This window comes from Aulostomus chinensis, chromosome 15, assembly GCF_037954235.1.
Source record: "Aulostomus chinensis isolate RoL2024-O1b breed Wild chromosome 15, RoL_Achi_v1.0, whole genome shotgun sequence".
NCBI lineage: Eukaryota > Metazoa > Chordata > Actinopteri > Syngnathiformes > Aulostomidae > Aulostomus > Aulostomus chinensis.
In genome coordinates, this window is record NC_141334.1 from 9,764,958 (window position 1) to 9,790,685 (window position 25,728).

The window sequence follows — 25,728 nt, forward strand, 5'->3', positions numbered from 1 at the left end:
ATTTGTTAATTTAATTTTGACATCTGACCTGGTTGCAGTTTCAGTCTCCTTTTTATATGGTAGGTAGGATTTATTTATTTTTTTAACTGTGATAGATGTACTTAAGTGTGTACTTTACTTCACAGTTAACAAGAAGCCGAATATTTTTACTACATCCTTTACTGGATCTGCGAGGGAACAAATGGTTTATTTACTCATTCATGCAGGAAAAAATGTATTTAAAAAAAACAAAACGAAACGCGGTTTTATTCCAAAGTGGAACCTTCAACCATAGGCGGACTCTATTCGTCGTCGAACGCGTTTCCGTTGTTACCGTGAAATCTGACCGAAACGTCAAGAATGAAGCGTAGGAGTTACACAACTTCTATTGCTTGTTAACTCTGTCCTTAACGCGTGTGCTGTCAGAAATTAAATTAAGATCTGGAATGAATGCCATAATAATTTCCTTCATATCTGCTCTGTCTTTCCTGGCTGTGACCGGTAAGAACTCTACTTTAATTCCGCAATTTTTCAAATCCTACATGATGTCCTTGAATCAATAGTGTCCCGTTGTGTCGGAGGAGCAGCATCAATCGATGAGGACATGCTGGAAATTCCCGGAGGAAAGCTGGTGATGGGAACCAGTGCAGCCGATGGGAGAGACGGGGAGGCTCCCATCAAGGAGGTCGAAGTGCAGCCTTTTAAAATAGACACATACCCCGTCACAAATGCCAATTTCAGGTAGTAAAACCCGACTGAAGGCTGAATGTTAATTAAAAGTCTTTAATAAAGCTATTGACTTGATCTTCTTTCATACAGAGACTTCGTCAGAGCCCAGAAGTACAAAACTGAAGCGGAGACGTTCGGCTGGAGTTTTGTGTTCCAAGACTTTGTGTCTGAGGAGCTGAAGAGCAAAGTAACACAGAGAATAGAGGTACTTTTTCACCTCAATATGTAAAGTTTATTGGACCCGAAATTACAGAAAATCTATAATAAATCGTTGTCACATTGATTTTTATAAACTAGGGGCAAAGAACACAACAAACCATAAAATTAACATGGATATGAAATGGGTTTTTTTTTTTTTTATAAATGTTCCTCATTGATTAGCATTACTCAAAATTGCTGAATGCAGTGTTCCTCACTGCTTCATAAAATATGAACATACATGACATATTCTGGTAGTTTTATGACGTGAAACCACACACACACACACACACACACACGCGCAATGGGAACACTAGACATTTATGAGCTGCCTTGTTCCAAGTAGGATGATATTCATGCCCCAGTAGGAGAGTATAGAACAATGTTTTTATTGTTAGTCAGAACTGATGGACTCGTTTCTGTCCCGTGCAGTCGGCTCCCTGGTGGCTGCCGGTAGAGCGGGTGTTCTGGCGACAGGTGAGGTCGTGTGCTAGTCTTGGAGTTACATTTCTTTGCCGTACCTGGATGTCTCCCAGCAGTCCTCCATTCCCTGCCTTCTGCCATTCAGCCTGCAGGTCCTGGTTCTGGCATCCGAGAGCGACTTGACTTCCCGGTGGTTCAGGTGAGCTGGAATGATGCTCAGGCCTTTTGCCAGTGGAAGGGGAAGAGACTGCCCACTGAGGAGGAGTGGGAGTGGGCTGCACGCGGGGGGCTGCAAGGTACAGGCTTTGTATCCTGAAACCACTGAATATAAACTGATGACGAAGCTTTGAAGTTTGTCCCAAATTAGCCTGTTTCTGTCAAGATGAAGAAATAATTTAAGGAAATTTATTCCATTAAAGGTGGTCGCCAGTAATGAAAAGAACAGTTTTGTGTCATTGTACATGAATGCATCCTATCTGTCTGATTCATGGAGGGACAGAGGAGAGTTTTCACGTGTTGACCAATAAAATTACATGTAAAAGAAAAAGTAAAACTTCACGGAACTTCTCAACAACAAGCCAATAACACGTACTCGTCCTCTGTTGTATTGCAGGCCGGACGTACCCGTGGGGAAACAAGTTCCACGTCAATAGAACCAACCTGTGGCAGGTCAGTTTAGTTTTTATTTTTTAAAGTTTTAATTTGTGCTTTGACTACAGATCGACTGCTGTGTTGTTATGCAGCTAATTCAAGTTGGGTGACAGGTTTCTAATCCCCTCTGCTCGTAATGATTTTCTCACACCTAATACCAGTTTGCACAATCCTCATTTGGCCGCCAGGTAACTCAGGTGTATTTCAGGGGGCGTGAAGTTTACCTCTGTGGCAACATTCTCATGCCGATGCTCACATGCAAACGTACTCTGGCCAAGCCAGCTACTTCTGTGTAGCCCTCTGCTCACTTGAATGTGGATAAATAACCTTTATCCACTGTTTTATTACCGCAGCAGTAACAGAGAAAGCTATAGGCTAATAAACTGCACACATATAAGCCCATCTTTCTTTTTAACATGTTTTTTTCATCGTACTAACTGATTGGTGTATTTTCTGAATGTTCTAGGGGTTGTTTCCTGATGGGGACACTGCGGAGGATGGATTCCATGGTCTCTCCCCTGTCACAGCGTTTCCTCCTCAGAACAGTTATGGTAAATGTCCTTTAATGTTAGCATAGCCGCAGAGATGACGTGTGTAAGGAACTGAAGTAGAGTCAATGAACCCTCTCTGAATATCTCCCCAGGACTGTGTGACATGATGGGAAACACGTGGGAATGGACATCCACTCCTTTTCCTGGAGCGCGACCAATGTATGTCCTGCGTGGCGCCTCGTGGATCGACACGGTGGACGGATCTGCCAATCACAAAGCACGAATCACAACCAGGTCTGTTATCTATGTGCTTTCAGACTCGGAGCATCTGTGCGACAATCCTGACCCACTGGTTGATACAATTTGTGTGCTCATCAGGATGGGCAACACGCCGGACTCCGCCTCTGATAATCTGGGATTCAGGTGTGCTTCAAGCAACAAGCAGAAACAAGCCAAGAACAAAGGAAAAACAGAATTGTAGAAATGCAGAGAAGGTGAATATTCTGAAAGTGAAGGACTGTAATGTTCCAACCACGATGATTCAGATGATGTTAATGGATCTGATGAAGAAAAGTGAGGGATCAGTGTTATAATCAATGATACACATGAATGATGGTGACAAGAAGAGCGTAAAACTACCAGTATTTCTCCTGTGGAGAATCTCTTTTGTGTAAACGAGTCAGGGAGCTTCATTCATGTAGCACCTTTTCTACCTTAAACACACGCACATTCACACACTGATGGTGGAGGCTGCTATGTGAGGTGCCAACCAGCTCATCGGGAGCATCAGGAGAACCGTCAGTTAATTGCTGAAGAGCACCTCAAGGTGGCAGAGCGAACCAGTAACCTTCTGATGACTTGTCAGCTACTCTACCTCCTGATGCTACATAAAGAAAATCAATAATAGTCCAAGAAATGTTTTGTATCATTTTTTTTTATAACTTTGTTGTGCACATGGAAAAAAAATGTTTTGTGGCAGAGGAGACTTGTCTTGAATAATAAATGGAAGAGAGAAGTTGAGTGTCGGTCATGGCAGACACTGGCGGTCTTCTCTCTGTCTTTTGGGAGACTTATGTGACTGGAGAGTAAAGTGATCTAGTCGAAGCCTCCTCAGCTAATCCTGGTTTTGTGTTTTTGTTGACTGTCTCATGAATGCCCAGCCGAGTGGTGGTTTGGACCCCAGATACAAAGTTTTACCAACACTCAAGCAAGCGAGAGCCTCTCAGCTGTTTCAACAAGCGTATTCAGCCCCAAAAACAAAAGAGAGTGAAATACATCCTCGGCTAAAATGAACACAGTGCAGGGTTTGCAGGTCTAAGGAGGCGCAGTTAGTGCAGGAGCTCTGAGTAGACATTAGAAATTCATTCAGGTTTTTTTTCTTCATAATTTTACCGTTCTTCCTCTGTTGAATCCTTCAAACCAACTATTTTGTTGAGAAAAAAAAAATAGTTTCAATTCCAGCTCTGGCCTCCAAACTACTCAGGCACGCAGTTCAACAGGGTTTGTTGACTTACTGTGACTGACACGTCTCTGCTTCTGTGGATGTGGGAAAATAATCATCTGAAATCATCTATGTATATTTAATTGTACTTTGTCAGCATTCCTAAGATATGACTACTTCAGATATGACGTCAAATTCCACTCATCTTTATCCTTGTCTTTGGGAAGAGAGGTAGCAGAAATCCATTTGAGTAGAGGTACCATATCATTTTGTAGAAAAACAGTACTTAACATTTTTATTCAAGTAAAAGTGAAAAGTTTCAAGCTCTGGAATATTTAATTAATTATATAAATGATGGATTGTTGTTTAGTAGGGTTATGTTTTGATTTATTTTGGTTGAGAATCAGTCTTGATGTTGACAAGGCGCACAGTGAAACAAAATTTAATTAATTATGTTAAATTCTCTCAAATGCGCTAAAAGTCAAAGGACTTTTCTTTGAACATGTTAGGAGTAGAAAATCAAGAACAGATAACTGGAACCTTAAGTGCAATAATGATAATGATAATAATAATAATATTAATAATGATGTGTCTGTTAATGTGTATCATTTTCTCTGCTCTAAATGCTTTCCTGGCTGTCTGCCGTCACTTTTTTGGTTTAAGGAGTTAAATTAAGAATCGTGAGTCAGGCAGGAATGATTGGATGGAAAGCCCCTCCTCCCGAGCCTGCACCTCTGGTATGCCTATACGTCATGATTCGTGTGTTGACTGAAAAGGAGGAAGAAAGCTAGGTGGTGCCACTCGAAGCCACAGCCTCCGTGATGACATCACAGCATTGTCACTCCAGTGAAAACTCACACCCATCAGGAAAAACTAGTTTGTTGTTTTCTGCTCTATCATTCTTTCCCCACCCTGTTCTTCGAGACTCTGACTTCTAAGACTGTGCAAGTGATTCTGCCTCCACTCGTGGCTTCCAGCGAGTCGATCATGGATTACTCCCAGCCTTTCTCTGTCCTCAATGAGAAGCTGAGACCTCGAACCAATGCCAGCGAGCAGCTCTACAACTCTCTGAGCAGACTTAATAGAAAAACTCACCGACCATCAGTCTTACCAACAGAACCAAAAGTCTCTTTGACAGAACCAGAAGATCCAGAGGAACATGAAGAGGATGAGATGATGGACTCAGCATCTGATAGCCTGGAAGAGGGAAGCTGTTCTGATGCGCTGTCCATTAACTCTTGTCTCATCTCTGAATTGAGCTTTAAAGATGAAGAAGATGACAGTAGCTCCTGTCAGTCCGAGGAGAAGGACAACTCAGGGTACCTGACCTCAGAGGGGACGGGAGACTCGTCCGAGTCAGGAGGTTTGCCTGGCGAAGATGGGAACTCCTCAAAGAGAAGCTATGTAGACAGGATCTTACCAGACCTGCTCAACAGTGGCAGGGGGCTCAGCAGACGCCGGACACTTGGTCACGTCTCAGACACGGTAGGACTTACATCAGGATGACCTCGCTTCATTGTCATGAATTGAAAATGCATAAATAACCTTTTGTACACGGAGGAGACGGTCTCGACAGTCAGTCTAGTCTTCAAACAAGCACAACAAACATTGCAACAATAAATAATGAACAAGTCAGTGTGAGATTTCAAAGTGCAGTAAACCTCAGTTTGCTGTGAATGCACTTTATGATCCTACACCAGGACACACAATCACCTGGAGATGAAAGAGTTGGATTTCACAGCCAGGATGACTGGATGTTTACAGTTTCACTCCAGTATCAAGATCAGTTTCTGTTTACACTGTTCAAACCTCATCAGATTGTGCTTTCTAGGTGCTGGCAAACAACTGCTTGGACCTCAAAAGAGACGTTGCCCAGATAAAATGTACTGATCTGTTTGTCTGCAGCTTAAAGAGGTGCGACGAGAAGTGGAGCTTTCTCGCAGACGCAGCATAAGACTGAAGGCCCAAGTGGACAAATTGCAGGAAAGCAGAGAAGGACCAGGATGGAGCCAACACAGAGAGAGGGTGACATTCACCGAGCCTACACACACGGTGCCGCACCACAGTATAAAGTGAAGTGTTCTCATCATCTTTTCCTTGTCACGTCCATCTCAGGTCACAGAGGAGGTTCTGTCCATTCTCAGACTGCTGCGCCCACTGATGGAACAAACAGAGTCCAGCTCGAGTGAACTGGATCGTGAGGAAAACCGCTTGGATGGTGCACTGGCCCAGCTGCAGAATGTGTCCCGCAAACTGGCAATAAACTTGACTCAGAAGGTGAGTGCCTGACCCAGAACGTATCCCTGCAATCTCAGCTTGCATTGATTTCGGTGGACATGTTAGTCACTGGAATGTTTGCTCTTCACGTGTGTGAATAAAGGAAAGGTGATTAATAATTGACTTGCTGAATTTGTAATCACACCCCAGTAGAACAGACACTATTTTCTATTTCAATCTAAAAATGTATTAACATGATGTAGCTCGCATCATCAGATTTATTCCACCACCAGATTACCATTAGCTATATTTAATAATAATTAATATATTCCTAGCGAAGCAGCAATGAATTCATAATAGAACAAATGAAGTTGAATGCTTGAGGTTTCCAGTGAGCCCAGAAATCCTCCTCCCAAATGTTTAAGCTCAGTTATGTGGCCCAACCAGTTTAGAAACAACAGGGTCGGCATTGTGAGACACTCTGGTATTTACTGTGCGTCAGTCACAAGTTCAGAAGAAGTCACAGACTGACGGTGGGAAGGGATAAGATCTGACTGACGTGGCAAAATTGGCAGCATTTATATAATTTGTGTTGTGTGAATATGCAGCATTTATATAATTTGTGTTGTGTGAAAATGCAGCATTTATATAATTTGTGTTGTGTGAATATGCAGCATTTATATAATATGCAGCATTTATATAATTTGTGTTGTGTGAATATGCAGCATTTATATAATATGCAGCATTTATATAATTTGTGTTGTGTGAATATGCAGCATTTATATAATATGCAGCATTTATATAATTTGTGTTGTGTGAAAATGCAGCATTTATATAATTTGTGTTGTGTGAAAATGCAGCATTTATATAATTTGTGTTGTGTGAAAATGCAGCATTTATATAATTTGTGTTGTGTGAATATGCAGCATTTATATAATTTGTGATGTGTGAATATGCAGCATTTATATAATTTGTGTTGCAACATGAGAATTTATACCGTTTATATAATTTGTTGTTGTTTTAACTTGTAGCTTTTACATAATTCGTATTGTGCGAATTTGCAGTGTTTACATAATTTGCGTCGGTGAGTTTTTCAGCATATTTTCTGAATGTTGTTTCATTGAGGAGGACATTTTCCTTATCTGCCTGCTTCGGTGTGTTCTCTCAGGGCTTCTGTGGTTACTTCTCACGTCAAGTGACTGTAACAACAGTTGAATCAAAGCATCTGATTCCTTTTCGTGTTTGTTCTGAAGGTGAAACCTGGACAAGGCTCAGGGGCAGAGGACAGCGCGCTTCTGCAGCAGGCTCTGCGGGACCGAGATGAGGCCATTGAGAAGTGAGGTTACACACACGGTGACGCATTGTCATGCTCAAGATGATTCAAGGTGTCAGGAAAGAGGAAGCTGGAAGATACCGACCTATTTCGAGGCATGTGTCATTGTTTCTGTTTGGCCGTGCAGGAAGAAGGCGATGGAGGCCGAGCTGCTGAGGAGCAAGACAGAGCTGATGATGCTAAACAATCAGCTGCTGGAGGCCGCGCAGAAACGTCTGGAGCTCTCGCTGGAGCTCGAGGCCTGGAAGGTGATACACACACATCTGATAGTGATGACTCTGAAAAGAGAAGCGTGTCATCGCTTAAAAGTACAGAGCTTAAAACTACAGGGTGTTACAGTGGGATATGGGGGAAGGTAACACAATACACACACCCAACACACACATGTCATTAGTGTGAGGTAAATGTGTGTCATCTGCCAAGCACACCCAAGTCAAGCTGCAATTAAAATTCATACGCATGGACACGACTGCCAGCTGGTATCCTGCCAGTTTTTAATACCTAACCTATAAGATTATATGGTGCAGGTCAGGATCCGTCACACCCAAAGCTGCACTGCACCTTCTGCTAAGGAGTGTTGGCATGTTTGTAGGTGAGAGCAGCAGAGAGTGAGAGCGCTTCAACTGAACAAGAAATCTGAGCTGATTTACCCCTCAACTACCCGCAATGGATAAAGAGACATAGCTTTTCCTTGTTTTCCTCTGTTTGTTCCTGCAGTGTATGTATGTCCCATATGAGTTTATTAATTATGGATTATTTGATTTTTGGTGTGCTTCTCTTTTTGGATCTTACAGTATTTTTTTTTTTTTTTTTTTACATCATATCAAGCACTGATGTTCACTCGAAGTTGAGTTTCAGAAGTGACAGGAAATGCACCATTGGTGCTCACTGTACACTGGTGTTAAAGGAACATGCCAAGTTTTTGGAAATACACGAGTAATCCATCCTTTTTAGCACCAGAGAAGCTGATTTCTATCACCCTTCCCTCTTCCCCAGCATGTATCACTTTGCTCCAGACCATCACTGGATGGCTAATTGCTAACTAGCTTAGCTGCAATGAGCATTAGCAGTAGAGCCTCAAAATAATCAAATACTCTTGTATTTGTCTGCAATGATAGAACTAGGGCTGTGCTAAACATTTGCTATTAAAAAAAGTTGAAATGAAATTTGAAAATTCCTTTTTCAAATTCCTTTCAAGCGAATGTGGATCACAGCTGAACACCACTAATTATCTTGTCCGTCATTCCAGTATGAGCAGTAATCCATCACTGTTTCTTGTGCTGTAACTCGTTTGTTTTTCTTGACATCTGTCAGGAGGACATGCAGCTGATCCTTCAACAGCAGGTGCAGATGCAGCAGCAGGCGGAGCAGGCTCAGAAGAAGCCCACCCGCATGGGCCTCCTGAGGAGAACCAACAAACTGCCCATCCAGCGACCGTCCAACTTCCCTTTGCCTGCCCCCACCTCACCGACCACCAACACAAACCAAATCGTCATCACCAGAGCTGCGGTTCCTCCCTCTCCAAATCCAAACCCGTCTTCAAGTGCCGACAAGCGTAACTGGAAGGAAAAGCTGAGGAGGGTCAAGGTCGGTCGTCAAGGAGACCATGATGCAGATTCACAACTGGAGTGGAGGAGAGAGAACGACGGCTTCCAGGTCATATCGCTCGACTGAGACAGCGATGGCATCACACTGACATCCCTGTTGCTGAGGCACACGCCTCCTGTTCATAGCACAAAATCATCTTCCACTCCAAAAATAAGTTTGATTATTGTTACTTGTCTTAGATATTTGAAGTCAGTTGTCCACTGACTTCTAGTATCACACTTGGAGACGCGCGACAAGGAGCGTTCAGGCCTCCAGTGAACAAAGACTGTGACCAGATCAGGCAGTGTCATCATTGAACCAATAATATTTGCTTTGAATTGCTGTAAAAGGGAGAAGTAGAAAAAAAACTGTAACATTTACGAAATACTGGTAATTATGATGTTAAGACTTTCATGTTTTGAAATACATCTCCAAGGGATCTTCTATGTACTTCTGGGATCATGTACTCTCTGATGAGTGTCATTTATTTACACTTTAAGCACAACTGTGATTATAAAGGCGTTACTTTTTCAGTCTACAGTTTTATTGTAGATAAATAAAAATGTTTTGCAAAAGTCTGACTAGTGTCTTGCTCAGTTACTTATTTTTGGGAGACAAGTGACACCACATCACGTCCTGAGGCTGGGGAAGAAAGAAAAGGCGCTATAAGGTTTTTCAACATTTTATTATACTGTCAGTTTGTACATGTTTAATATTGTATAATCCACTCTTATCTTGCACACATTTAAAACGTACATACATCTGATGTCACCACTCTAGCAAAACATCCAACAAACATATATTAGCACAGCAATGTCACACCTGATGTTAAGACAGAAGGCATGCTCACAGTCAACAGACAATCTAGAACTCATGTTGGGTACAGTTTTTAAATGCATTTTCAATGATTAATAACCACATTTTACCAATAAACTTCCATCTCTTTCCCACAATGCTGAGGAAAATTTCCACCACCATACAGTGCCTGAATCGTATGTTTTAACGTGAAAAATACCAGCATACATGAAACGAATGTTGGTGACAAGCTACGTGGTTTAATAAACAATTAACATATCAAAATATAGCGGAATTAACCAAAAGGGATTTTTACTGATTTTAAAAGAAGCACATTTACTTTAATATGAGTTATTTGTGAAAATTCCATGACTCTTATGATCATTAAAAAGAACAACAACACCAAAAACATTAACTAGAATCAAAAATTGCCATTTTCAAATTCCACGACCTGACCAGGTTTTCCATGACTGAACCCTGACTTTCCCCCTTTTATGCTGCTGAAAGAATCTTTAACATAGTCTCACTCTGCAGAACCACAGCGGCTGCAGCGGGACCTGCATTCACACGTCAGTGCTACCAGACCTTACAACAATCTACTTGTATTGTGCAACAGGACACATCTGCCCAGCCGTTGGGGAGGATGAGGAGGAGCAAAGCAAAAAGAGTTGCGCTTAACTCATCTCTGATCCTATAAGCCTTTTAGAATTGTGATTCAGACAAACACACAACACTGATTGTAATAAACATCTAGCGCCATGAAGGAATACTGTTTTCATTTGTGACAAGTCACAAACTGGCAACCCAGCTGCCACTCTAATTATTACTGTACAATAAAAGTTTTTATTAAGTTGTACAGAAATTGAAAAGGAGCGCTCCACAAAAAGAGGCACATACAAATTGACAACACCCTGCATATTCCAGCAGATGGCAGTTTGACTACTTTTCAAGCCCCAGGAAACAGACATGACATCAACGACATAATGATTACATATATCAGACTGTTGCAGCATATATTTGTGACACATATATACCCAGATAGATTTGCGCAATAGTTCGTAGAGATAGCTGAGATACAGATAAATAAAGCAGCACTGAGCAAAAACACAAAAACATTACCAGGACTCATTGCTGGACAGACGATGCAGAAAAGTAGTAGAGGGTAGGGCTGCACGATTAATTCACACATCCATGTGGTCTCATTTCTAAATGATCATGATTCTCTCTCACCTATTCAGCTGCTATATCACACTTAATGCTCCCCAGGTTCCTGTTACTATAGTAACCCAACATGGCATGTGTTTGAAAATTCAAGAAGGTGGCAGTCAGAAACAGCCAGCCTCCTCGACTGGAGACAGAAGTTGTGGGGCGAAAGAGAGTAAATGAGCCGCACTGAGGAAAGTTGCGCTGACGAGGTCGAGATTCTTGTGCTCATACCAAAAAAAAAAAGCAGCAAATTTCAGTCTGCTTGAAAAAAATACGAAACATGAGCGAATCTTGGGTAGAAAAATCAGGATTTACATTTTAGCAAGAATCGTGCAGCCCAAGTAGAAGAGAGTATATAATGACAGGTAGCATATACAGATGAAACCTGAGATATCCAGGAAACAGATACTACATTTTAGCTTCATACAAGATTATATTCGCAGAAATATATATATATATATATATATATATATATATATATATATATATATATATATATATATATATATATATATATATATATATATATATATATACATATATATATACACATACATACATACATATATTTATTATATACATACATATATATATTTATTATATATTATATATATATATATATATATATATATAACCAGCATCTCAGTTGTGACGACGTAAATCCACATCTCTGATATATGTAAGATAAACAGCACAGAGGATGTTAGAAATACAGTTCCAGAGCAGCATACTGAATATATAGTTCTATTATAAACAGTAAAATCTCCATCTAAAACAAGCCTTCTATATACAGCAGTCCCACCTTCCTCCATATGAACAAAAGCCCTCCAGCAAAGCAAACATTTTGTCCTGTATCTCTACCTTGAAGGGCAACTCTAATATTCAGTGTGTGTTTCATGAGTTCAATGTACAAATGTTATCCACCTCAGTAGTCAAAGACTGTACTTGACCTAAAGCCACTTTGCTATTATACATCATAGAGAAAGCACTGTGCAAAAGAGAATTTCTTTGGATTAGTACAGCACCTCCAAAACAGTTTCTCTATGTCATTGCTGTTGTCGATCTATCGATTTATAATCAATGAAACAAGTAGAAATCTGCCAACCTTGTAACACTACATCTCTCACCAAAATAATATTCACCTACATTCCACTACACGCTACTGTGTTTAATACTGTTAGCACATACAAACTGGCTTTTGTAGAAGTGTGAGTTGGTCCAGGGTAGGCATACGTTAGCACTGTTAGCGACTCCTCTTGCTGAAGCTGATGTCTCACCTTAGGTTTGGGCGAAGGGACACTCTGACGTGGCGTGCACTAAAATGTTCAGAGTGGTTCAGCAGGGAGCAGCTAGGACTGCAGGAAGGAGCTGATGGAGCTGATGAAGTCTAACGGTTTATCTGCATGGATCCAGTGGCTGGCGTCTGGGATGTACTGGATGTCAGCGTTTGGGAACAGCCGCTGGATTTCAGGGTAATCCTCAGAGCTGAAGCAGGAGGGAGGACAGCGGGAAAATGATGAGATGTGAGAACAAAAGATTTCACGCAGAGTTTCCTCTGCTGCTGCCAGTATTTCACTATTACGTTGGTTTCTGCCCTTATTTTCACTTCTCCTTAAGTGTGTCCATCAAAGAAAAGGATGTGTTATTCCAGTGTTTGCGTACTTCATTTTGATATATTTAATGGTTGTATCACTTGTTAGCAGGCTACATGATAGCATTAAGTTTGCATATTTATGCATCTGGTTGCAAACAGGCAAGAGATCGTGTGCTGCAGGGTCCTAAAGGAATGTAAAAACCCTGATTGAGACACATATTCCAATACGCTGCATACATGTTCAAAATACTCCACACCTGATTAAACCAGTATGTCAACCAAAAGTGTAGTTTGTAAGTACTAACTAGGAGGTGACTTGAGCTCACCAAGATATTTATTTCACAACTGCATCCCTTTTCTGTGAGTCCAGGCTGCAGAAAGAGCCAGCCACATTTATTTAGCTTGTGGAAAGGCTTGACAGTGCATTAACGGATGTTTTGCTGTTGATGTAGTTGGTAGCCATGGGACGCCATTAGCTTCTAACTAAATATACGCGGCTGGCTCTTCCTGCATTCTGGAGTCACAACGAAGTGATGCAGATAAATATCTTGGTGAGCTTGAAGGGCAAAACTTGTGGGGCAAAATACACTTTCTGGGTGAAATATTGCTTTATCATTAATCAGATCAGATCAGATGATACTGGGAGGTTTTATACCTGATGTAAGCAGAACTGGCTCCACCCAGAAACAGCGTAGGTCCCTCATAAGCTGTGTTAAAGTTGGGGAAACTCATGATGTCATCCAGATGTGCAGAGATGGCTTCCAAGTTGACTCTCCAGGCATAGTGGCCATTCTGCTCCACGAGGTTAGTCAGCAGGAATTGACGCACTGAGTGCTCCTGAGAGAGGAAAGGAATGTTTACCACTACAACCACTTGATTCCAAAACAGCGTGACTACATTTTTAACAGAATAACTGCTAGTCAAGATTAATGTGTTAGTTAGTTAGTTAGTGATGAGGATTTTTGGAACACACAGCACACACTCCCGACAAATTAACGTGGAGCTACTTGTATCTTTAGCTTCATTTATAAAATAGTGTGACATCAAATGTGAGTCTTGACCTTGACTAGACTGCGCAGCTGGTCCTCCGCCATCCGTCTGGCAGTGGAACGCGGGAGGTCCCTGGAGATCTTAACAGCCTGCATGGCCTGAATGTAAAAGTGAAAGTTTGTTCGCGTGGAGGACTGGGCGGGGCTGATATCCACAACGACCAACCTCTCCACTAAACCAGGCTGTAAATAGAAGAAGGTTGGAAGAAAAACAGTGAGAAATTGGAAAGAGGACCTCTGTGTGTGGCATGAAGAAGGTTAGGCTCAGACAGGACAGGAGAGTATAATGAGAACGTTCAGGCAGCATCTAGTGAGGGCACAGGAGCATTTCTAATTAATTCATGGTGACATTTTGCTTACCTGCATGAGGGCGGTTGTCATAGCCGTTTTCCCTCCCATGCTATGTCCAATCAGGACGCATTTCTCGATGCGCAGCTGGGAGAGGAGGTGTTTCAAATCGCCGCTCATTGCTTCATAGGTCAGCACCGGGCTGTGGGGGCTGTTGCCATGGTTACGGGCATCTACGGTCAGCACCTAACTGGACAAAGGACAGTTAGGACACTTGGAGTGGGGAGAAAAGAGTGAAAGCACAAAAGCATTTTGTCAGCTGGATCCTGCATTTGCTTTTTTTCATTTACTGAAATGTGGCCAACATCACACAAGCGGCAGCACAAGGTTTGTTGTGTGCATGAGCAGATTCCTCAAGCAAGCCAAGGGGCTGGTTACCAGTATTTATTGCAGTGATACCGAGTACTAAGGCCTTTAATCATTATTGAAGGTAATGGCTATTATTATTTTTAAATGGAGTGTGATGTCTTCAACACTGCGTTACCTTTCGGCCTGTTCGCTGCACCAAAGACTTGGCTATTGAGTGGAAGTTGGACTTGCTGCCAAAAAGGCCATGGAGAAACACCAGTGGGGTACTTTCTCCTTTCCCATCGAAGACATCATAGGTCAGACTGACTGGGCTGGAAGTAGAAAGAGCATGTAGACTTTGTTATCCTCCTGTTATATCATTGCTAATATAAGCTCCAATAAAGAGGAATTTAAGCAATACACCCTTTGAAATTGGTTGAGTGTGAAAGGATGGAATTACTTCAACTTGTTGTAACCAATAATTCAGAGCGCCTTGCTGTGTTGGCAAATGATTCATGATTCAACTAGGATACATTGATACAAAGGATTTGCTGGGACTGAATTGTCTGGATCTGCTTCCACCTTCTGGTGCAGAATCAGGTAAAACTGGAGATACAGAGTTACTGCTTCCCAAGAGGTAAAGGTGTATCTTCTTATGTAAAAATATTCTATTTAACTTGCAAATTATTGGTAAAAGAACGTTAATGGGGGAAGGAATGTTTTTCATTGTAATGCTGAATTTCCCCGTTTCTCCTTATGTATGTTCATCTACGGTACATACAAAAAGGATATTTCTATGTGAAACAACTATTAAATAAAAATGAAAAACATCAACCCAGCTAAAAGACTCACATAAACTATAATGTTTGATTGATATGTATCCTCATTTGCACTTACACTGATTCATTTGAGAAGGGATTTTCAAATGAATCAATGTCTAATTTTAACAACAGAAACATCTTACGGTATTTACTATTGTACAAAGCTGTCGTATTTGACAGGTTTGACTTGAGCTAGGCTAACTGAACGTACAAATAACAGTAGCATTTTATTTGAATAATATACACGTATTACACTGTCCTAATAGTTTACTCTACGGAAATCATAGAGAAACATTAGGGACTCCAACATAAAGATTTTAGCTATTTTAGTAGCGTTGACGATAGCTTAGCTAACCACACGTCTGAATGTCACTTATGTCACACTTGCACGTGTACGTTTAACGGTTACTTAAGCGATAAAGACACGGCGCATAAATTCCTTTATTATTTGTTAAAGTGAATAGTTAATTAATTATTTGAGTATAAAGCTGTCACTTCCACCTGGCAATGATGCTGCAGCAGCGCAGGCAGAGGAGAGGACATCCCTTTAGCTAGCATAGATAACGTTACCTGGATGAGCTAGCTGCCCGCACCATCGGAGCAGACACCGCACACAAATTCTGATCTCCCGGAAATAAACGACACGACGGCCGGCTGCTGAACAGCCCCCTCCGGATCAGGCGACACAAAGCACTCATGGCAGCATATGACCTGGTATCAGGCTGTCTACCATCAGCATGTGAGTTTAAAAATCGCTGCAATGACAAGCGAGAGTGCAAACGAGCCGCCCGAGGTCGAGGGAAGTCTTAACAGCTGATGGTGCGTCATGACGTAGTAAGCTACGTAGGGTTGGGTAATTATCCACAGCTATTTTATATTACTGTGAATATTTCATGGTGTAATTTGACAAACGAACGATTAATTGTCATCCAAAGATGTGAATGGTAACACGGTCAATCTGCTGAAAAAAATACTGGCGATTTTTTTTTTTTACCTGATTATTTATTTTTAATGGTTATTACAAAAGATCTGTATTCACGTTGCTTTCCTACATCCATGACCATTTTTTAATAGTAATTTCAACTACATAACTCCAAAATTAGAGGAGGTGAAGTCGCCTCACCAGAAAATGCCTTTGTTGAACCACTAGGGGGGGTTATTTTGTCACAATGTAGACTGCCCTCGATTCCTATCATGAAGGTGCTTTTATAAAAAGATGTAATTGTTTTGGGGAAGTTGAAGGGATGCTACTCTATGTTGAAGTAAAAAATAGAAAAATCCTCTGTAAATTCCTTACATCATATTTCTGTCTCTTTCCTCATCATCATAATGTGACATTTTGAGTTTACCTAGATTTTTATTTTTTATTTTTACTCCTTTATTATAACATTTTCTTACAGTATAATCATTGTTCAACTCTGATTTTTCTATAGTGTGTTTGTGATCAGTGCAGGTGATATGTATTTCTATATATTTGTCCCTGTGTTGTTGTGGTTCTTGTCATATACATGGACATAAAAACAAACCATTAGTCCTGAGCCTGTAGAGTCTGGTCCCCTCGCCTGGTCTCCAAACATTCATTGCTATGGGAGACGTGTCTGTTGGGATGAAGAGCGCTGTGAATCGTCACCATAGCGATGGCATGAGACAGAGGCCCATGGGAGCCCATGGTACAGATCTAACAGACACAAGACCAGGGAACTGTGGCATGAGTGTGCATTTTTACTTTTTACACATCAGCAGTTTAACCTATCAGGTCATACGTGTCTTGTTTTTGAGCATTACAGATAATATTCTCCTATCAGAAATGGTGAAACTGTCACAACCTGTAGTTCACCTGTAGTTTCATTTATTCCAAGTACCGGTAATATTGTGCTATGTTATCAAGTTGTTGGCTTGCTTCACACAGGTACATTTAGTATTAACTTATACTGTGGAAACAACGCAATAAAAGACATAACCAGATACATTTATATTTACAAGCAGGGAAGTAGGCTGAATCATCCTGACTGAGAGCGAAAGCAAAAGAAAATCTAGGATTTAGGCCAAATATCAAACTGTTCAAAGAGTGAAAAAACATGAACATAAAATGAGTAGCTTTAAAGACCAGCAAGTGTTTTAAAGTTATAATCTCCTATTTGACATGGATAGATTTTTGCCCCCAACATAACCCTCAAACTCTGTGTTTTCCCTCCTTGACTGTGTTGTGAAGCTGAGACATTAAGAACCAGCTCCACTTCACGCGACGCAAAAAGAGCAATGCACACAACAACAGAACAATGTCACAGTTCTGACACGCAGATTAGGGATATTTGTTGGTTTATTGAGAAAATCTGAAATACTTTATTGCATGAAGTAAACTGAGGTAAAGTACTTTTTGCGTAACTTGCATTTAAGTTATTTGCAATATTTTTGTTTTTCCTTTGTGGTATTTTGTCGGGGCTGCACGGTGGTGCAGTGGTTAGCACTGTGGCCTCACAGCAAGAAGGTTCCGGGTTCGAGTCCCGGCTCGGGCACGGGATCTTTCTGTGTGGAGTTTGCATGTTCTACCCGTGTCTGCGTGGGTTCTCTCTGGTACTCCGGGGACTAGGCTGATTGGATTCTCTAAATTGACCGTAGGTATGTTGATGTTGTTGCAGGTTGTTCGTCTCTCTGTCGGCCCTGCGATGGACTGGCGACCTGTCCAGGGTGTACCCCGCCTCTCCCCCGTTGACGCTGGGATAGGCTCCAGCCCCCCCGCGACCCTTAATGTGTAGGAATAAGCGGAAGATGACGATGGATGGATGGATGGTATTTTGTCGATTTTTGAATTCAGATGTTGACAGAAATCTCTCATCAATAAACCCGGAGAGAGAAATGAATTAAAGCAGTGACACTCCCCTATCATCATGTGCAAATTCACTACATTCATGGATTGTACTTGCAATGCTATTCCAGCCTGGAAAACATTTTTATTTCAAATTGGTCCTACCAGAGAAAGAGATCCATAAAGGGGTTTAGCTGTGGCTACTCACCATCTGTTGTTCCCTGTTAAAGGTTAAAAGAGGCCCCCCCCCCCAACAGGATCGTTTGTAAAGTTCAGTGAAATTTCCCTGAGAATGTTTATGTGTTGCTTTTTAACAATGAGCTCACACAACCAAAAATCCTCAGCGACGAGCTTCACTTGTTAGGCGTTTTTCTTTGTCTTAGATAGTTTCCTCTCCTTTAAAAACGATTCTCCTCTTTAACAGGTAAAGGTTGTTACATTTCAATCTAGAATCTGTTTCTGAGTCATGGTGAGATCTCTTGTTTGACTCCCATCACGAACTCTAACAGATTCTTAAACCATCGTAACTCTCTCAGTAATATACCACTGAACTCTGCCGTATTTAAAGAAAAACAAAACAAAACTATCCTCAGTCAAATAAAGGCTTCCGTCACTTAGAAAGATAAATTATTACAAAGCTTTCTGGTGTCACATCAGATTTTATGAAGCACTAATAAGACACCCTGAAAGTGGCCTGCTGGTGTAATGGTGAATCAATGACACTGTCAGTCTGCAGGTGCGACATTTTCAGCGTCTCTGTTATAAACACTGGAGGGATTTTACAACCATTCGGATGAGTGAAGAGTTGGATGTCAATGATAATTCATGGAGACAGATGTTTTGATAGAAAAGGTCACCTCCACCAGAGTTCATGATGTGCATGAGCAAAATATTCATGAGCGTCGTCATGAATATTTCACCCAAAAAGCTGGAAAGGCAATAACAGGAGTCAAACTCATGACATAAATGATCAGACCAAAACATTTCCATTTGGTTACTCGCTATTTGAGTCTTTCACAATTTCTCCAATATATCCATATTTGCATATGTAAGTAGTTTGACGAGCTCATTAAGTCATAAAGCACAGCTCCCTGATAAGAGTTGCAGATTGATCCTCTCTTAAATGGGAACAAATGTTCAGTTTCATGGAGAAACAGAACAAAACTTCCAACAAGAACGATTGTCATCTCAACACACAAGCAAGCATTTATGTTTCTGTACCTCCTCACAATTGAAGATATATAATTCATCATTTTGGTGATTTTACTGCATATTTGTTCTGCGTGTGTGTTGAGGTCATGTTCGTGTTTTTGCTGCTAGGAAGTAGATCTGACACTTAAGGTGCTTTGGTGAGACTTTGACTGTGATAGCAGGAACACCAGGCTCCTCCCAACTTATCAAAGTCACCTGTATCTGCAGGATAAGATAGTTTGTTTATGTTTCCTCTCTCCAAATTGAACCTGCTGATTGTAGATATTTGACATTTTTTGAATTCCACTCTGAAGTCATGTCAAGTCGTATATATTCAGAAAAGCTAAAATCATAAGTTATACCATACGGCTATACAGGGTACAACCCCTTTTGTGCTTTGATCCTTGATTCTAGAGAGAAAAAACAAACCAAAAACCCTTTTAACAGGGAAAAAATAGGATCTCGGCCCAGGGTGGACACGGACCAGAACGACCAAGTCTATGATATAGAAAAACATTTGATGACAAAAATTGCAGCATGTAGATTATGAAACGCTTGTGATGGATCGTGACCAGGAGCAACCTGAACAAACGCAGGCAAAATGATTGAAATTACATTAAAAAGTACTGCCAAAATGTTAACAACGTTGCAATATGCCTACACATCGTATCCCACAGACGTAATTATAGTTTTGAATTTGTTCGATGCAGATCATCCCCAAAAATCACTCAATGACAAATTTAATCGTGTGATTTTTTTCCGCAGGGATCGAGCAGCCCTAGTTTGTGTCATTACTACCCACGTTGTTGATCTCAGCTCACACGTCTGCTGTCTCATCACGAAGAAACGTGAATAAAACGTGAATAATGATGTGAATAATATCTGATTTTAATATGACAGGACACGCGTCTGCTGAGGCCGTTGGAAGTTTATCTGCTTTACACAACTTTACAGTGCATCAACTAACAAGGTTAAAAAAATCCTTGATAACCTGCCACCTTTCTAGTGTCTCTATCTGGGTCCTGGTGGACTTTGCTGTCCGGTCATCATCTTGTTTGTGAAAACCGGCTACCTGTCAACTTCACGTGTTCCTGCAGGTAAGAGAAGTTGATTTTCAAATGTGCGGTCAGTAACATCACTGGATCGCTGTACTGTCATGTCATCACACTGTTGGACTTGTTTATTGCCCCGTCATGCTTAATCTCAGCGTGTCCATCATGCAGTTATCAGCATCAGTTATCAGCATCGGTTACACAGTTGTTCCAACGTACATATTCCCAGGTTTAGGGACTAACTTCCGCACCACTCTTGTGCTTTATTCAGCTCACCGGTTGACTCGGACTGTTCACTGGTTCTTTCTTTAGATTGAAGCTATAATTTAAAAATGACTCAAACCCGGGAAAAATGGAAAACTGGACTTTTTTCACTCTGCTATGTTCTGTTGAGTTAATCAGTGTAGGATGTATCCTCAACTTTCTCTCTGTCTCTTGCTTCACCCCAATTTTGCTTCTTTCCCACTGATTTGCGCAGGTTTTCCCTAAGGAAACCAGTTTTCTAATCCACGGTCGGTTTTGTGGCCTAAAGGAAATCACATTCTATACCTAACCATTATTGCTGACCTGCTGGATGCATTTTAAGTTGGCTTTATCTCTTCCTAAACAAAGATACCCATGCAAGGCCCCACCCACTGTTTGACTTGAATTCATCCTTGTTTGTTTTGGCAGCACATGCTTCACGATGCATCTACTGTATCTTAGAGCTCTAAAAGGTTTAAATTGTCCTTCTTGAGCAAAGGAAAACAAACAAAACCCCCAACGTCCTTCTGAAAAGTCTATTTTATTGAAATCTTAAGAAAATTTGCAATTTAGTAACTACTTTTAAACATTTAATAACACATGCATTTGTGAAATATTTCAGGTTTTGTTTTTTTTGTTTTTAAATCCACCTCTTAGTCGTTCAAAGTGACATCCTGTTGATCCTGGAACAAACATCCTACAACAGTCACAGTCATGCTCCCTCAGGGCATCATTTCATCACTCACACACACACACACACACACACACACACACACACACACACACACACACACACACACACACACACACACTTGTGATTACTGGTATAGAGGACCATTGAGGCCATTGCAAACATACATATGTCACAGAATTAAAAATTGAAAAATGATGACACTACAAAATTTGAAACACAAGCACACATTGGTATTAAATACATTAAAAATGCATTAAATAAACAGATATATTTAAAAAATCACATATATTGACAAAAAAAAACTGTACTGAAAGAGTCTTTTCTGTGTCCTCAAACGGTGAAACTGTGAGGAGGAAGATAAAGATGTTGCCTTGGGCCGTATCATGGACCCATCTTTAGTTTCAGTCTCAGCAGAAACTCTCCTTTAAGCAAATATTATATGCAAAGTACTCTCACTCACACACACACACACACACACACACACACACACACACACACACACACACACACACACATTCTTAACAATTACACAATCAAATCCATGTAAAACGAGCGCTTGCTCCTCCTTGTCATTGAAAACGACAAACAGCATCTCAACTGAAAGTTTCAGTGAAAGACGACACCGACTGACCAACGTAATGACAGAGCAACACACACAGTTACGCATTTTCAAATTCTCGTCACACAAACTTTACAAAGAGCAACCTGTGCCCTGCTGGAAGAATTAAAAAAAAATAGTACAACACACCTGCTGAAACATAGAGGAAGAAAGAAAGACGTTAGAACTGTTTTTATTTTAGACAGAGAAAAAAAGATATTTTGTTTTGCGCTTCATCTCGGAGTCTCTTTGAGGGGTTTACCCTGTGGTTTCAGACAACAAAAAAACCTCTCTCTCTCTCTCTCTCTCTCTCTCTCGCTCTCCCCCTTACTCACTCACACACACACAAGTACAATTTGTCTTTTAAGTTCATACATAATCTTTTCTGTCGTAGCCTCCTCCTGCACTGGTGCTGCGTGGGGCGGAGTAGGCCATCCGTGGTGGCTTGTACCTCGTCTCTTTGGGTGGGCAGCTACTGCAAAGCATCGCTCCCCCAATTAGGAGCAGCGCTGCTGCTCCCCAGCCAATGTAGAGTGAAGCCCCCAACTCCCTCCTTTGTGCGTTGGTCAGGATGGGATTGTAGAAATCACGGATGATGACGCTGGCGGTCCAGGAGACAGGGATGAGCACCAAAAGGCCGGCAAGGACAAAGAAGATTCCAGAAATGATCATCACTTTGGACTTGGATGCCTCATCTTCAATACAGTTGGTGCACTTGGCACCGACGATGGAGATCATGACCCCCAGAATGCCGAGTATGATGGCGATGATCATCATAGCTCTGGAGGCCTGCAGTTCTTGAGGCAAGGCCAGCAACGAGTCATAGACCTTGCACTGCATCTGGCCTGTGCTCTGGGTGACACAGTTCATCCAGAGACCTTCCCAAATGGTCTGAGCAGTAATGATGTTGGCTCCTATGAAAGCCGTCACCTTCCACATTGGAAGGGCACACGTCACTATCGATATGACAAATCCAAGGACTCCAAGGGTAATACCCACAATCTCCATGCCCATCGACATCCTGGCTTTTTGTCTGAGGAGGAAGCCAAACTTTCTGTGAATTCCCAGCAAACAAAAAGCCTTCAGATCCCTGTAAAGCGTCCCCCTCTTGTGCTCAGGTGTCCTTGAAAAGTACCTGCAAGGGGCTGTGATGTAGCTTTGAGATGCTGCCACGGAAACAGAGATCCTTTATACCTCAGGTGAGTGAGGAGGAGTTCCCTGATGATGATGTCAGGGAAAGGAGGTGGTTTTCACTCTCACAAAAAAGAAAAAAAGCCCACCACCACCTGTGCACATACAGTGGGGGAGGGGAGCTGGAGGCAGGGCAGGAGAGGAGGGATGTGATGGAGGATGGGTGTGTGTGTGTGTGGGGGTTGGTCACTGGTAAGCTGGTTGTATGGATAAGTTCCCATCAAAAAAAGTTTAGGGACAATGAGAAACACAGCTTCCTCTTAGTCCTGAGCAACACACATACACACACACACACACACACACACACACACACACACTCAAACACACACACACACACACACACACACACTGTCATTCTGCGACAGTCAATCCTTCATTTCTTCTTCCTGGTTCCAGTCATGTGGGTTTCTCAAACAGTGGAGAATCTGTGTTAGGAAAACAATCCCAAAGCTCTGGAAACAGGAATAACTGCACCCAGAGCAAATAGGAGCAGAGAGGAAACATAATAGCTCTGTTCTCAGACGCCTTTGGCATACAGACGGCATCATCTTCTCAGTATCGGGTAAACTCATTGCTCTAACCAAACAACTTCTGCAGACATGTGGTCTTGTGTCTTGTACACTGAGTGTTAGGGGACATCATTGTCTCACGCTGTAGTGAAGAGTCATCAACCCAAGAATTTACATTTCTATATCATTAGTCTCACACGTTAGGGTCTGTCTTTAGTTTGAAGCCACTTATTACAGAATAGAGACACAAATTGTGTGCTTATAATCTGGGATTTGCAATAAATAGGTTTATAGGATGAACTACAGTAGATTCACCATGTGTTTGGGTCATGAATAACAATTTCCTAAAACGGTAATAAAACATGATGCCATGCCACTGACTTGCCATTCTGCCAGGCACACTGATATAAGATATGTATAATGCCATCGAATGAAATCTCCTTTCACAAGGATAATAATTTTCTGTTTTTATGAATTCTCAAATGTCTGGTTGGGAAAAATATTAGGAAAACTGCTCTGATGAGAAGAGGCTAATTCTAGCTTCCAAAATGCCAAATCTAATAAAAACAAACATTATTGGGTTTATTGGCAGACTGTTGTTCTGCGTTGGTTTTATTCTACATGTACAGAGTCTTGGCAAGTTTTGTATAAATTAATCTTTGAATTCTAATCATTCTAACTTGGTATATTCAGGTGTCATTTCTGCAGGGTGAAAAATGACACGTGGATCTTGTGTTTTTGTCATACACACAAACTACCCAACACAAAACAATACCAAAACAACAGCACACATAAACAAACCCGAGGACGTTACCTTCATCAGTCAATTTCTGCTGTTGTTCTAACAACATCAGTTGATAAAATTCTACTTAGATAACAGCCACCAACTTCAGGCTGCCTGCATCAGTAGAGCTGCCATCACCTGCTGGCTGTTTGGACCAAAACAATAGCAGATGATCAGGAATCGAACAGGTCGGTCAGTAAATCTACATATATTTTCATTACAGCATGCAAATTATTCTCATGGAAGAAGCTAAAACTAAGAATATGTTTAAATTTTGGAGTTAATCATGTTTTAAGTTTACCAATTTGAACCCCACAAGTCTGCTTGCATTAGCTACTTCTTACGGGGGACCTTCTCCAGCCACGGCTGCATATGAACATCCATGTTTTTCTATCTACCTAGTATTTAGATGGCTTGTCCTCCTCTTAACATTGTGCATACCTTTTTATTTTCCTTTAACATAATATTCACAGGTAAATTGATGGAGTTACTTGAAAACATTATTTCCCCCAATTCACCCTCTGGCATATGTATGTGTTTTTTTTATTAGTATTATGTGATACTATTGTGTGTACTAGTTCTATTATTCAAGGTGTCTTGGTTTTTCATGTGTTTTACATCCATATTCTTCACATCTATTTGCTAATCGCAGGTAACATCATGACTACTGCTGGCTTTTTTTCAGCAGATTCAAGATGCTGTTCTATGTAGGATGACACAGGAACCCCTCTGAACTAAAGCGTGAAAAGGAGTTTTGACAGGGAATAACTGATCTACAGTCACTTATCAATAACACCGGGAAGAATTAAATCAGCATACTGGAAAGTGGATGCATCCAGAGTGTGTCATTATGTTAGGCTACAGAAGGCTACACAGTGACAGGATATCCATCAGCAAGAGAGAGACAAAACCTATTTTAGTGCTCCGCGTAGCCACTGAAGCAGCAGTCACATAATCAAAACATTCGACCAGCCAAAGATACAACGTACAATATATGCATGCTGCTAAAAGACACTGGTCGGTACATGCTTCTGTGAGCACAAGTTCTATCTTCCTAAATGGAAAAAATATATATTTAAGTTTAATGTAAAAATACATTTTTTTTACACATATTGTTTAATACGTGAAGAATGTGAACAAACATCTGCCCCCCCCCCAAAAAAGATCAAAAAGGCCTTTGTCATTTCAGTTTGACAATAAGTCGCCTAGGCCACAAATGTTCGGGATGAGCGCTGTCCTGATTGGGCAAGCTTTGAGTTGACGAAGGGGTTTGTTTAATTGGTTTGTTCGGTGATATTGAGCAGTAATAGGTCACGTGTATTTTATTCATACAGAACAAAACAGGCTGCTTCACTGCAGCACACCTGCCACAGCACAGATTTGACTGTTCAAAACAGTCTGACAGCTGACAAAAGTTCATAAAAACACTCAAGGACCTCTCATCAGAGTCTCAATCACAAGAAATATTTCTAATTTACAGGTAAGTTGTGACAATTAAAGCACGTTTGGG

At 41.1% G+C, this 25,728-nt stretch overlaps 4 protein-coding genes across 8 annotated transcripts; 2 read left to right on the forward strand and 2 right to left on the reverse strand.

The window, feature by feature from the left end:
- The first annotated feature begins 275 nt into the window (after window positions 1-275).
- sumf2 (sulfatase modifying factor 2) lies at window positions 276-4,444 on the forward strand. Of its 5 annotated transcripts, none has more exons than XM_086226851.1 (9): window positions 276-480; window positions 561-720; window positions 799-913; window positions 1,339-1,383; window positions 1,475-1,625; window positions 1,943-1,998; window positions 2,447-2,531; window positions 2,624-2,690; window positions 2,789-2,934. In XM_086226851.1, exons 1-9 carry the CDS (start codon window positions 426-428, stop codon window positions 2,814-2,816), a joined length of 762 nt encoding a protein of 253 aa, XP_086082977.1. In that variant the 5' UTR covers window positions 276-425; the 3' UTR covers window positions 2,817-2,934. The 5 variants fall into 5 exon arrangements, with proteins under 5 accessions (XP_086082977.1, XP_086082975.1, XP_086082972.1 ...); XM_086226846.1 differs by having other exon boundaries at window positions 286-480; window positions 2,624-2,765; window positions 2,850-4,442; XM_086226847.1 differs by having other exon boundaries at window positions 286-480; window positions 564-720; window positions 2,624-2,765; window positions 2,850-4,442.
- A 144-nt stretch (window positions 4,445-4,588) lies between these two features.
- On the forward strand, window positions 4,589-9,627 carry bicdl2l (bicaudal-D-related protein 2-like). The gene is made up of 6 exons (XM_086226845.1): window positions 4,589-5,397; window positions 5,818-5,937; window positions 6,028-6,189; window positions 7,383-7,465; window positions 7,590-7,710; window positions 8,777-9,627. Exons 1-6 carry the CDS (start codon window positions 4,900-4,902, stop codon window positions 9,134-9,136), a joined length of 1,344 nt encoding a protein of 447 aa, XP_086082971.1. The 5' UTR covers window positions 4,589-4,899; the 3' UTR covers window positions 9,137-9,627.
- Window positions 9,628-11,660: 2,033 nt separating this feature from the next.
- On the reverse strand, window positions 11,661-15,950 carry abhd11 (abhydrolase domain containing 11). The gene is made up of 6 exons (XM_086226621.1): window positions 15,721-15,950; window positions 14,526-14,661; window positions 14,054-14,227; window positions 13,706-13,876; window positions 13,300-13,481; window positions 11,661-12,535 (listed from the first exon to the last, which is right to left on the reverse strand). The coding sequence occupies exons 1-6, from the start codon at window positions 15,846-15,848 to the stop codon at window positions 12,400-12,402; spliced, it is 927 nt and encodes a 308-aa protein (XP_086082747.1). The 5' UTR covers window positions 15,849-15,950; the 3' UTR covers window positions 11,661-12,399.
- Window positions 15,951-20,970: 5,020 nt separating this feature from the next.
- cldn3c (claudin 3c) lies at window positions 20,971-22,880 on the reverse strand. The gene has a single exon (XM_086225644.1). It carries the CDS (start codon window positions 22,752-22,754, stop codon window positions 22,104-22,106), a length of 651 nt encoding a protein of 216 aa, XP_086081770.1. The 5' UTR covers window positions 22,755-22,880; the 3' UTR covers window positions 20,971-22,103.
- Window positions 22,881-25,728: the final 2,848 nt, after the last annotated feature.

Coding starts and splice junctions, on each gene's coding strand:
- sumf2 (XM_086226846.1), top strand. CDS start 426: ATGAATGCCATAATAATTTCCTTCATATCTGCTCTGTCTTTCCTGGCT. Junction 481..560: donor GTCTTTCCTGGCTGTGACCG/GTAAGAACTCTA, acceptor GTTGTGTCGGAG/GAGCAGCATCAATCGATGAG. Junction 1,999..2,446: donor ATAGAACCAACCTGTGGCAG/GTCAGTTTAGTT, acceptor TGAATGTTCTAG/GGGTTGTTTCCTGATGGGGA.
- abhd11 (XM_086226621.1), bottom strand. CDS start 15,848: ATGAGTGCTTTGTGTCGCCTGATCCGGAGGGGGCTGTTCAGCAGCCGG. Junction 13,482..13,705: donor AGCTGCGCAGTCTAGTCAAG/GTCAAGACTCAC, acceptor TTCCTCTCTCAG/GAGCACTCAGTGCGTCAATT. Junction 12,536..13,299: donor GCCAGTTCTGCTTACATCAG/GTATAAAACCTC, acceptor CTCCTGCTTCAG/CTCTGAGGATTACCCTGAAA.
- bicdl2l (XM_086226845.1), top strand. CDS start 4,900: ATGGATTACTCCCAGCCTTTCTCTGTCCTCAATGAGAAGCTGAGACCT. Junction 5,398..5,817: donor TTGGTCACGTCTCAGACACG/GTAGGACTTACA, acceptor GTTTGTCTGCAG/CTTAAAGAGGTGCGACGAGA. Junction 7,466..7,589: donor CGAGATGAGGCCATTGAGAA/GTGAGGTTACAC, acceptor TTGGCCGTGCAG/GAAGAAGGCGATGGAGGCCG.
- cldn3c (XM_086225644.1), bottom strand. CDS start 22,754: ATGTCGATGGGCATGGAGATTGTGGGTATTACCCTTGGAGTCCTTGGA.